This window comes from Nerophis lumbriciformis, linkage group LG22, assembly GCF_033978685.3.
Source record: "Nerophis lumbriciformis linkage group LG22, RoL_Nlum_v2.1, whole genome shotgun sequence".
NCBI classification, from domain to species: domain Eukaryota; kingdom Metazoa; phylum Chordata; class Actinopteri; order Syngnathiformes; family Syngnathidae; genus Nerophis; species Nerophis lumbriciformis.
In genome coordinates, this window is record NC_084569.2 from 9,779,959 (window position 1) to 9,792,510 (window position 12,552).

Consider the following 12,552-nt stretch of genomic DNA (forward strand, 5'->3'; position numbering starts at 1 on the left):
TTAAGCAGTGACACAAACATTCATGTCATTTCAAAACAGAAAGTGCAAGATTGTCAGAGACATTTTAAAACAAACTATTAGTGCACTTTTGTGCATGATGTCACTAAGATGACATATCAAAACAACACTAAATTAAAGTGCACATATTGTACAGAACGCCACTACAGTAGTTTAAAACAAATAAAGTGCACTTTTGTGCATGATGTCACACAAGATATTTCAATAACGGTCAAATAAAAATGAGCTGCATATTAGGAAATCAAATAGTGTATGTCCTTCACTATGTGGTAGGGTCCTGTGGACCTCATCTCCTTCTGTTGCTGACTATTTTTTTCATACGGTGTTGATCTGGAAATGGTTGCCTCTGCATTTTGTTGGTGTGGCACCGAACGGAGATGTTGACTTGCGGAGTAAGCACTCTTCATTCTCTAGCAGGTGACTTTTCAAATGATGCTACATATTAGTAATGCTACTTTTTGTAGCAACGCTTTTGCCCCACACTTGACATATTACGGTTGTCTGTTCGACATATTCCCACTTGAAGCCAAACCACCGCCAGACGATGAACCCCCTGCTGTTTTTCTTGGGAATTAATTCTTCCTTCATTTGTTACCAGATTCGCACCTTCTTTCTCTCGTATTACCACTCGCACCACAGCTAACATTACCCATGCCGCTACTTCTGTGCTCCACGAGGGCGTATACGTATGTGACGTATGTAAGAAGGTGCGCTTGTTTTATGTCTCTGTGAGAAGGAGAAACAACAAAGAGGGAGAAGAGCCTGTAGTGTAATGCCCGCAGCTAAAAGACACTGCGTGAGAACTAGGGGTGTAACGGTACACAAAAATTTCGGTTCGGTACGTACCTCGGTTTGGAGGTCACGGTTCGGTTCATTTTCGGTACAGTAAGAAAACAAGAAAATATAAATTTTTTGGTTATTTATTTACCAAATTTGTAAACAATGTATTTATCCTTTTAACATTGGGAACACTATAATAATTCTGCCCACGTTAATCAATATTAAACTGCCTCAAATTGTTGCTCAAATTAAATAAAATGACAAAACTTCTCTTCTACATATAAAAAGTGCAACATTAAACAGTTTCAAGTCAACTCATCATGCTTAATTTATTACAGCATTTGGGAAGCATGTAGTTGATTTATATTATGTAAATGTTATATTTTTATCTACATGTGATAGCAGAGACCCTGCCATTCAAAAAGCTAATTAGCCTTCACCCCATGGCAGGACTGCGAGAGAGCTGAGCTGCAGTTTGTTTGTAGAAGGTCAACGGTCTCATAGTGATGTTACTAGTAGTTGACTGGGAGGTGTTTATTTTAATTTTGGGAGAGTCCGCTGCCTGATGCTCACCTGCTAAACACCTATCTGCTAACCCCACCGCAGAAGCACTGACTCCATGCGCTCTGAAGACGCACTGCTGATTGGCTGTCACCGCTCTGAATACGCACTGCTTATTGGCTGTTAACGCTCTGTTTGTAACCAATCAGATGGTTGTGTGGGTGGGACAATGCTGGGTGCTGTGTAGGAGATAGAGGCAGAAAGCAGAGCAGCTTGTTAAGACTTTAGCTTAGGCGGCTACTTCATATGTTCGTGTGGAAACTCGTTCGGTACACCTCCGAACCGAACCGGAAGCCCCGTACCGAAACGGTTCAATACAAATTCACGTACCGTTACACCCCTAGTGAGAACGTATACTCGAATATCACGATATAGTCATTTTCTATATCGCACAAAGACAAACCCGCGATATATCGCCCAGCCCTAGTTCCCCTTTAATCGAACAGACTAATCGATAGATCACTGAATTAGCAAAACAATCGATAGCTGCAGCCCTACTCACTTGTGTTATCACCAGCTATTTACACACTAATTGTGTGGACTCATTTGTTGTGGATAGTAAAGCTACACTGCTATGCGACCTGTACACTTACTACTGTACCAGTACAACTGTAGTTCTTTGAAATGCTTGCTGTAATGTGAGTCACTAATGTGAGATATTGAGATAATATGAGATAACTGTACAACCAGCCAGGGCTCAGCATCACAACACTCCTAAGTGACCTCATTATTATTACACAGACATAATTGTTGTCGTGTCGCTCCCCCCGTGAGTCATGGTTCCGTGTTATATTTGCACCTCCACCCGCTAAAACTCACAGATGGATTTGTGGATGCATTTTGTCTGCTTCCACCCAAGAGGGAGCGCCATAAACGCTCTGCCCACTCCTCCACCCATTTTCAGCTTTGTGATATCTCCCCAGACGTACACCCAGCCGTGCACGCTATCATCTTTTCAATCAGAAATATTCAGATTCCCTTTTAAAGTGGAAAATACACATCGTTGCCCCTCAGGCCAATCTTTGATGTGCATTTTTGATGAGGTGGGAATTCTCCTGTGCGCCCGCGCAGCCGAGGACAGTGTGTTTTTTTGCACATTTCCTGTCTGAGAGAGTCTCTTTTCGCTCTCCTGCTACAAAGCTTGATGATAAAGCTCAACTCGCTGCAGGGATTTTCTTTTAGCATTCAGTTTGTGTTTACTGTATTTACTTTGGCGCCGTTGTTTGGTCGCGCTGCAACAAGAGTGTACAGCAGCACGGCGCACTGTAGAGGCAAGTAGTGATCTAATTGTAAGAGGATTGTGGACCTAAGCTGGTTTACAGCAGTGAGACTGGAGCTCACGGTGGCATTTGCAAGGGAGTGTAGTCCTCAAGCGCAGACACATACACACATATCTGTTCCCTTGCTTCTCTCTCCTCGTTTTTTTTTTTTATTTCTCCTCTCAGATTGGCTGACAGAGCAGTCCTCCCCCTTCATCCCTTCCCCCAATGCTTCCAGAAGAATCAACGTCACACATCCAGAGTCCCCACCGCCATAACTGTTAATATTAAACAATGTGGTGTAACCACCGCAGATTTTTATTTTTTTTTCACAAGGAATCACCTCTTAGTCAGTGGCGTGTCTCGGCTCCCGTGCTACTCCAATAATAGAGGTCAAAGTACCGAAACAGACGGGGGTCATGGGGAGGGTGTCTGGGATGAGGAACAAATATTACCAAGAGGACGAGGAGCAGATGATTCTGCCTCTGATTCTGTGAGCAGACCGATGCAGGTGAAACCGCATCCGGCAGAGGTTGTAGCCACCCACCTGCAGGGGAGGGTGGCGCAAATGTACACGACAAAAATGCAATGGCGGCGAAAACCACAAGATGGCGTATGTGAGCAAACATGTTCTACTGTTAAACAAGAGAGGGACTGTATAGGCTCCACGACAGCAACCTGGTTTCCCCTCAGTGTGGGCCTCAGTGTTACATAAGACTTTGTGTGTGTGTGTGTGTGTGTGTGTGTGTGTGTGTGTGTGTGTGTGTGTGTGTGTGTGTGTGTGTGTGAGCGAAGTATTCATTGATTCACTGTGTGCACTTGAGAGCTCAGCCAATGGCAGCAAGCTCGTTTCAAAAAGTGTTTATTTTTCTTTCACCGTTTATTTAATCACTACCAAGAGTATGCGAAGGCTATAAGCACATTTATTTGCGTCCTGTTTACATGTTCAATCCCCAGCATCTTTATTATGTAATGGTACGTTCTGATGCGACTATCCTACCGTGCCCTATACCCACAATGCACCTGACCCTCGCTTGAGAGCGGATAATTCTCTTTGACCTCGGGGTGACCTCTCGACCTTGGATTTTCACACTCTGATGGATTTCACACTTCACTGCAGTGGCACCTTCTTAGTCGCTCAATAAAAAAGTTGTACATTTTGGAGTTCAACACACATTTTCTGAAAAAGTGTGGCGTTTCCCAACCATGCATAAATACCCTGCATTCATTCTGAGAGTCCACATTAAATATATATATATATATATATATATATATATATATATATATACATACAGTTGTGGTCAAAAGTTGACATACACTTGTAAAGAACAAAATGTCATGGCTCTATCTTGAGTTTCCAATAATTTCTGCAACTCTTATTTTTTGTGATAGAGTGATTAGAGCACATACTTGTTGGTCACAAAAAAAACATTCATGAAGTTTGATTCTTTTATGAATTTATTATGGGTCTACTGAAAATCTGCTGGGTCAAAAGTATACATACAGCAATGTTAATATTTGCTTACATGTCCCTTGGCAAGTTTCACTGCAATAAGGCGCTTTTGGTAGCCATCCACAAGCTTCTGCTTGAATTTTTGACCACTCCGCTTGACAAAATTGGTGCAGTTCAGCTAAATTTGTTGGTTTTCTGGCATGGACTTGTTTCTTCAGCATTGTCCACACGTTTAAGTCAGGACTTTGGGAAGGCCATTCTAAAACCCTAATTCTAGCCTGATTTAGCCATTCCTTTACCACTTTTGACATATGTTCGGGGTCATTGTCCTGTTGGAACACCCAACTGTGCCCAAGACCCAACCTCCGGGCTGATGATTTTAGGTTGTCCTGAAGAATTTGGAGGTAATCCTCCTTTTTCATTGTCCCATTTACTCTCTGTAAAGCACCAGTTCCATTGGCAGCAAAACAGGCCCAGAGCATAATACTACCACCACCATGCTTGACGGTAGGCATAGTGTTCCTGGGATTAAAGGCCTCACCTTTTCTCTTCTAAACATATTGCTGGGTATTGTGGCCAAACAGCTACATTTTTGTGTCATCTGACCACAGAACTTTGTCCATGTGATGGGAGTTTATTTCAAACATACAGTTACAATATGATACGTCACATATTTCCAGTTACTCAATACAACATGTTTCAAAAGATGTAGCAGCAGAGCATCAACACACTCTCTCACACACAAACTGAGCAGTGTTTTTAACAATGTCTTAAAGCAGTGGTCCCCAACCACCGGGCCGTGGACCGATTGGTACCGGGCCGAACAAGAAATAAAAATAATTTATTTTTTATTTTTTATTAAATCAACATAAAATAACACAATATATACATTATATATCAATATAGATCAATACAGTCTGCAGGGATACAGTACGTAAGCACACATGATTGTATTTCTTTATGACAAAAAAAAATAAAATACTGTCACGACGTGGACTATGGTGTGTTTGTTTTCCCGAGATGCAAGTAAAGCTGGACTGGTCATGGCGTGAAGGTAAATACATATTTAATAATAACACTCAAAGGAACAAAAAGCGCGCTCAAGGCGGATGTACAAACTTGACTAATGAAACAAAAGACTTGCAAGTGGGCAAAAAACTGTGAACAATTAAACAAAAACACTAACTGTGGCATTAATAGAAAAAACTTACGTGGACATGGCATGAAGTGCGCAGAGGTAGACAGAGTGTGACAGGGGTAAGAATGCGGGATTTTGCCAGAAAGACAAACTGAAAACAATGAACTTAAATACTACAGACATGATTAACGAAAACAGGTGCGTGACTCAAAACGTGAAACAGGTGCGTGACGTGACAGGTGAAGACTAATGGGTTGCTATGGTGACAAAACAAAACAAAAGGTCCAAAAACAAAACCGAACATGAATGAAACAAAACATGATCACACAGACATGACAAATACCATAACCGTACATTAGAAGTTATTAGGAGCACTGTCGAGTTTTGAGGGAAAAAAAGGATTTTAAGTGCGCCTTATAGTCCGGAAAATACGGTAGTTGGCAGAGGTCCAAGGTTTGTTTTAAGATGTGTGGTGAAGCCTGTTTTTGTCTTTCTTCCTTTTTTTTAACAACGCTGTCTTCTGTAAAGTGATGTCAAAGACAATATCAAGTCCATGAGGGATATGTTTTTTTCGCCATGAACTTCTAAAGCGGCTTTTTTCTCTTAAAAATATATTGTTTTTTGACACGTTTGTTGCTCATTAACAGGCTTTACAAAAATATATATCTGCTAAAACATTATTTAAAAAGTACATTCTTGCTCCCACAGTGCCAGACTTTGTCAAGCTCGACCCCGTCCCTCCTGTACCCCCTGCTGATCCCACCGTCACCCCGCCGCCGGTACCCCCAAGCAGTGGCGATGGCAAGCGTGGCCTCTGCGGAGGCCAACTTCAAACCGCCCCACAGACTCTCCTCCAGCCGCGCCACCCGGCCAGCAGAGAGGTGCCCCCGCGCTTCCGCCAGCAGGAGCACAAGCAGCTGCTGAAGAGGGGTCAGCCACTACCTCCCGGCACCCTGCCTCTTGTTGCTGCTGAGCCCGCAGCAGCAGCAGCTGCCATACATTGTGACCCCTGTTCAACCAACCTGCCTACAGGTCAGACTTAAAAATCATGTTGTGTTCAATGTCATTGTTTGAAAAGTCATTGTCTAGACCAGGGCTATTCAACCATTTTTTTCTAGAGGCCACATTTCCAAAAAAGCTTTGCAGGTCGAGCAGCAGCTATCAATTATTTTGGTAATGGATTAATTTGTTCGATTAATCGGGTAATCGAATACAACACACTTTATAGCATTGAAATTGCAGATTTGTGTTGAATAGTGTGCATATACTGTATTAAAGTACCAATGATTGTCACACACTCACTAGGTGTGGCGGAGTTATTCTCTGCATTTGACCAATCACCCTTGATCACCCCTTGGGAGGTGAGGGGAGCAGCGGGCAGCAGCGGTGGCCACGCCCGGGAATAATTTTTGGTGATTTAACCCCCAATTCCAACCCTTGATGCTGAGTGCCAAGCAGGGAGGTAATGGGTCCCATTTTTATAGTCTTTGGTATGACTCGGCAGGGGTTTGAACTCACAACCTACCGAGTGTTTCTTGTTTTACATAAGGATTGTATATGATAACCAGCACATCTCTTTCCAATGTTTGCGTATTTCCAGTATGACTGATCTAATACCATGGTCAGAGTGCAGAAACGTTACTCCAGTGGTGTACAATCTACAGAAATTGCTGAATATATTCGGAGCGGAATATTCAAAATGAACCGAGGATGTCGTTGTGGCTTGTGCAGCCCTTTGAGACACTTGTGATTTAGGGCTGTATAGATAAACATTGATTGATTGATTGATTGATTCACATACTTTTGTATTGATTGATTGATTGATTGAAACTTTTATTAGTAGATTGCACAGTACAGTACATATTCCGTACAATTGACCACTAAATGGTAACACCCGAATAAGTTTTTCGGGGTCCACGTAAATCAATTCATGGGAGCAATGGTATACAATTAATGAATAGAATGAAACACAATTAAACATATAAAGCATACTTGCCAACCCTCCCGGATTTTCCGGGAGACTCCCAAAATTCAGCGCCTCTCCCGAAAACCTCCCGGAAGAAATTTTCTCCCGGAATTCAGCCGGAGCTGGAGGCCACGCCCCCTCCAGCTCCATGCGGACCTGAGTCCAGTGTGCGCACACAAGGAGACGAAGCAGAAGAAGAGACCGTAGTCGAAGAGCGCAGGGGAGACACTTCTCCAGGGCCAATGTATACTCGGGGCAACACCCTTCACCTTACCCGGCAGTGGGTCTCCACAGCGGACGACTTTAGGGTGAATGATGAGTCCAGCGATTAGTTGCAAATCTTGCTTTATTGATTGCTTGCACACAGCCAATCCAACACAAAACCAACTACGCTACGCTCCCTCTCTTCTCTCGCCCACACACTCACTGACGTCACTCACCTCACATGCTGTCACCTGTTAAAGGGCCACACACACACATACTCTACTCTCATAACACACAGTACAGTTAGTAGAACAACTGTGTTTTCATTACTGTGTATTTGATAGGTGCCATTGCCCCGGAATTGTATTGCATTGTACTTTCAAGTACAACAATGAGTAGATGAGTGTTATGTGTGTGTATATCTGTAAATGAATGAACACTGAAATTCAAGTATTTATTTTATTTATATATATAATAAAATAAATAAATATATATATAGCTAGAATTCACTGAAAGTCAAGTATTTCATACATATATATATATATATATATATATATATGAAATACTCGAGTTGGTGAATTCTAGCTGTAAATATACTCCTCCCCTCTTAACCACACCATGCCCCCCACCCCCCACCTCCCGAAATCGGAGGTCTCAAGGTTGGCAAGTATGATATAAAGTCAACCTATTTTTCCACTCTTCTGCTACTTTATACTAATGAAGTTCATGGCAAATGTGTAAATGTAGGTGAATATTTGTTATGATATTCTAACAACCTTGTTTGCTGCTCTTAAATATACAGGATGCTTTCTGGTAATGTTGTATCATTGACGTAGTGATATAGTGAAATGCGAGCTCTGTTTTAAAATGCAAACATTTCACCACAGTGTCTGTCTTTTTCACTTTTGAATGATCACAAAACTTTTCTGTCATCTTCTCTGGGACCTTTGCTCCCTTTACACTTTGTCATTGTTTTTCTGAGCCATCTCTTTTTATTGGCACTCCGCTAGTCTCTCTAGGCTCACTGCTCTCATATGCGCTGGAGCAATACTATGTCCGCGTATTTTACTTATTAAATGCATTATCAAAGCAATAAATTACAAATTGATGCTTTTTTATAATCAATTTAATCAATAAATCATTATTTTTATTCTGAGAACCAGCATTCTCTGTAGTGGATGTTTGTTTTCTTTTATCAAAATTACACATTTCAGGAAAAAATGGTTTGGAAGAATACAAGTGTCCATTGCAGTCGACGCTGGGCATTATGAGGTTAAAATGTCAATTTTTACAAGTTTACACCGGACCAATTTATTTTTCTTCAACAGGGGCGCTCTAATGTTCCCGGGCTGCCAGTTGAATAGCCCTGGTCTATACCCATTATTTCCCCCTTATAATTATAATGTTTATCTTACTAACTAATTTGGGATATATATGTGTATATATATATATATATATATATATATATATATATATATATATATATATATATATATATATATATATATATATATATATATATATATATGTGTGTGTATATATGTATGTATATGTATATATATATGTATGTGTATATATGTATGTATATATGTATATATATATGTATATATATATATATATATATATATATGTATATATATATATGTGTATATATATATATGTGTGTATATATATATATATATATATATATATATATATATATATATATATATATATATATATATATATGTGTGTGTATATATGTATGTATATATATATGTATGTGTATATATGTATGTATATATGTATATATATATGTATATATATATATATATGTATATGTATATATATATATATGTGTATATATATATGTGTGTGTATATATATATATATATGTATATATATATATATATATATATGTATATATATATATATATATGTATATATGTATATGTATATATGTATATATATTGCCATATATCAGCCACTGTGTGGAAGTGTGGGGGGAACACATATAAGAGTAGCATATAGGCATTGTATCAACTACAGAAAAGAGCTATAAGGATTATTCATAAAGCAGATTATCTAGAACAGTGGTTCTCAAATGGGGGTACGCGTACCCCTGGGGGTACTTGAAGGTATGCCAAGGGGTACGTGAGATTTTTTTTAAATATTGTAAAAATAGCAACAATTCAAAAATCCTTTATAAATATATTTATTGAATAATACTTCAGGAAAATATGAATTTAAGTTCATAAACTGAACATCAAATCAAGTAGGCTGTTCCATTCATTACAATGCAATATTCAGTGTTGACAGCTAGATTTTTTGTGGACATATTTATAATTGAATCACTTGTTTATTTTTCAACACGTTTTTAGTTATTTTTATATCTTTTTTTCCAAATAGTTCATGAAAGACCACTACAAATGAGCAATATTTTGCACTGTTATACAATTTAATAAATCAGAAACTAATTTTACTTCTTTATCTCTTTTTTTCAACCAAAAATGCTTTGCTCTGATTAGGGGATACTTGAATTAAAAAAATGTTCACATGGGGTACATCACTGGAAAAAGGTTGAGTACCACTGATCTAGAACACACTAACATATTATTTATTAATTCTGGTTTATTGAAACTAGAGGAGCGAGTAAAGTTACAGACATTATGTGTTATGTTTAAGGCTAAAAGTAAAACATTACCAGCAAATTTACAACAAAATGTTTGTCGTCACTTCTGAGAACGAAGAGCATAGAAGAAAAGGTCATTTCAAACATCAGTATTCAAGGACAACTTTAAAACAAATGTGTATATCGGTTGTGGGGGTTAAACTATGGAATTCTCTTTACAATGAGATAAAAGATTGTAGAAATATATTCCAATTGAAAAAATATATATAAAGACAGAACAATAAGATCATATGGACAGCCGTAAGTATCTACATTTTGCTTTATATTTATTATTTTACTTGTTTTTTGTCTGGTTTTGTATTTGTTTTGTATCATCCCGTGAGGTGTATATTACTTTTTTTGTTCGGTTTGTACTTCATGAAGTTTTGCACTTGTTTTTTTCTGTGTGTTTTTTGTTTGTTTTCATTATATTTGGATGTGTTTGTTTGGTTTGTATGCTTGTGAATCTGGGCTAACCATTAAGCATACTTGCCAACCTTGAGACCTCCGAATTCGGGAGATTGGGGGGGTTGAGGTGGGCGGGGTTGGGGGGGGTGTATATTGTAGCGTCCTGGAAGAGTTAGTGCTGCAAGGGGTTCTGGGTATTTGTTCTGTTGTGTTTATGTTGTGTTACGGTGCGGATGTTCTCCCGAAATGTGTTTGTCATTCTTGTTTGGTGTGGGTTCACAGTGTGGCGCATATTTGTAACAGTGTTAAAGTTGTTTATACGGCCACCCTCAGTGTGACCTGTATGGCTGTTGATCAAGTATGCCTTGCATTCACTAATGCGTGTGTAAAAGCCGCACATATTATGTGACCGGGCCGGCACGCTGTTTGTATGGAGGAAAAGCGTAGAGGACGCTAAAGGCAGTGCCTTTAAGGCACGCCCACAATATTGTTGTCCGGGTGGAAATCGGGAGAAATTCGGGAGAATGGTTGCCCCGGTAGATTTGCGGGAGGGGCACTGAAATTCGGGAGTCTCCCGGGAAAATCGGGAGGGTTGGCAAGTATGCCATTAAGTAAGACTACCGTATTTTTCGTAGTATAAGTCACACCGGAGTACAAACTTGCCAACCTTGAGACCTCCGATTTCGGGAGGTGGGGGGTGGGGACGTGGTCGGGGGTGGGGCAGGGCGTGGTTAAGAGGGGAGGAGTATATTGACAGCTAGAATTCACCAAGTCAAGTATTTCATACATATATATATATATATATATATATATATATATATATATATATATATATATATATATAAATACTGTATGTATATATATATATATATATATATATATATATATATATATATATAAATACTGTATGTATATATATATATATATATATATATATATATATATATATATATATATATATATGTATGAAATACTTGACTTGGTGAATTCTAGCTGTCAATATACTCCTCCCCTCTTAACCACGTCCCCACCCCCCACCTCCCGAAATGTGTATATACATATACATCCTGAAAATATGCAAACAAAACTGTGTTTAGATAATTGATACTTCAAACTTGCATAAATAAATATTAAGGAATATAACATAACTTGGCTTCTGAGAGCTTCAAAATGTAATGAATAAAATGCTAAAGTTGTTGATAAACAAGCAATTATTTTAATAATTAAATATGGTCATTTTAAATGAATTATCATAATAATTTAAAATTAATTATTTCAAATATGTTTATTTTAATGTATAATTCTAATGCCTGGATGTAATAAGGAGTCAGAAAACAATACAAATAAAAATACAATTAATTTTGATGTTTTTAGCAAAATATAGTAAAAATTTATTTATTTATTTATTTTTTTAATTTAATAAATATATTTATTTGTAGGAAAGATAAACATAATAATACAATTTATCGCTAGTCTGGATGATTTATTTCTTGTCACCCAGTTGTCCTCCCATCATGGAAAAAGGCTGTCCTCACTCAGGTCCGCATGGAGCTGGAGGGGGCGTGGCCTCCAGCTCCGGCTGAAAATCGGGATATTTTCGGGAGAATATTTGTCCCGGGAGGTTTTCGGGAGAGGCGCTGAATTTCGGGAGTCTCCCGGAAAATTCGGGAGGGTTGGCAAGTATGCCGGAGTATAAGTCGCTTCTGCCGAAAATGCATATTAAAGAAGGAAAAAAACATATATAAATCGCACTGGAAAAAAACTGCGACTTATAGTCCGAAAAATACGGTACTTATTATGTTGAAGAGGGCAGGAAATATAAGATTTTCTTCATCCTGTTCCTTCTCAAGCATAGGTATGTAAGTATGTGTTTAGTTGCTAAAGTTTAATTGTCTATTGATCAAAAATGAACATCAATGACGGATTATTATCTGCTTTTGGTGTAAATAGGATCCATAAAGGTTCAAAACCACAGAAAGACTTTCCAGAAAAAGCTATTGTCATAAAGAAGACACTTAGTACCCTGTTCCAATACTTCTGTCCATATATCCATTGTGCCCATGACCTGAGCTTGACAGGAATTTATTGACAAAGAGTCTATATCAAGTTAAAAAA

General features: G+C 38.6%; 1 protein-coding gene across 7 annotated transcripts in view; it reads left to right on the forward strand.

Annotated features, from left to right (window-relative positions):
- Positions 1–12,552, forward strand: part of tnrc6c1 (trinucleotide repeat containing adaptor 6C1) — a 104,219-nt gene that overhangs the window by 48,910 nt on the left and 42,757 nt on the right. For 6 of the 7 annotated variants that reach the window (XR_009816736.1, XR_009816735.1, XM_061974288.1 and 3 more), the window contains exon 4: positions 5,918–6,241. The exons of the other annotated variant lie outside the window; for it this stretch is intronic. Coding sequence is in view for 4 of the 6 variants with exons in the window: in XM_061974288.1 (XP_061830272.1) it covers positions 5,918–6,241 (324 nt within the window). In the remaining 2 variants the exon portion in view is untranslated. The remainder of the gene's footprint in view (positions 1–5,917; positions 6,242–12,552) is intronic. 7 annotated transcript variants of the gene reach the window in all.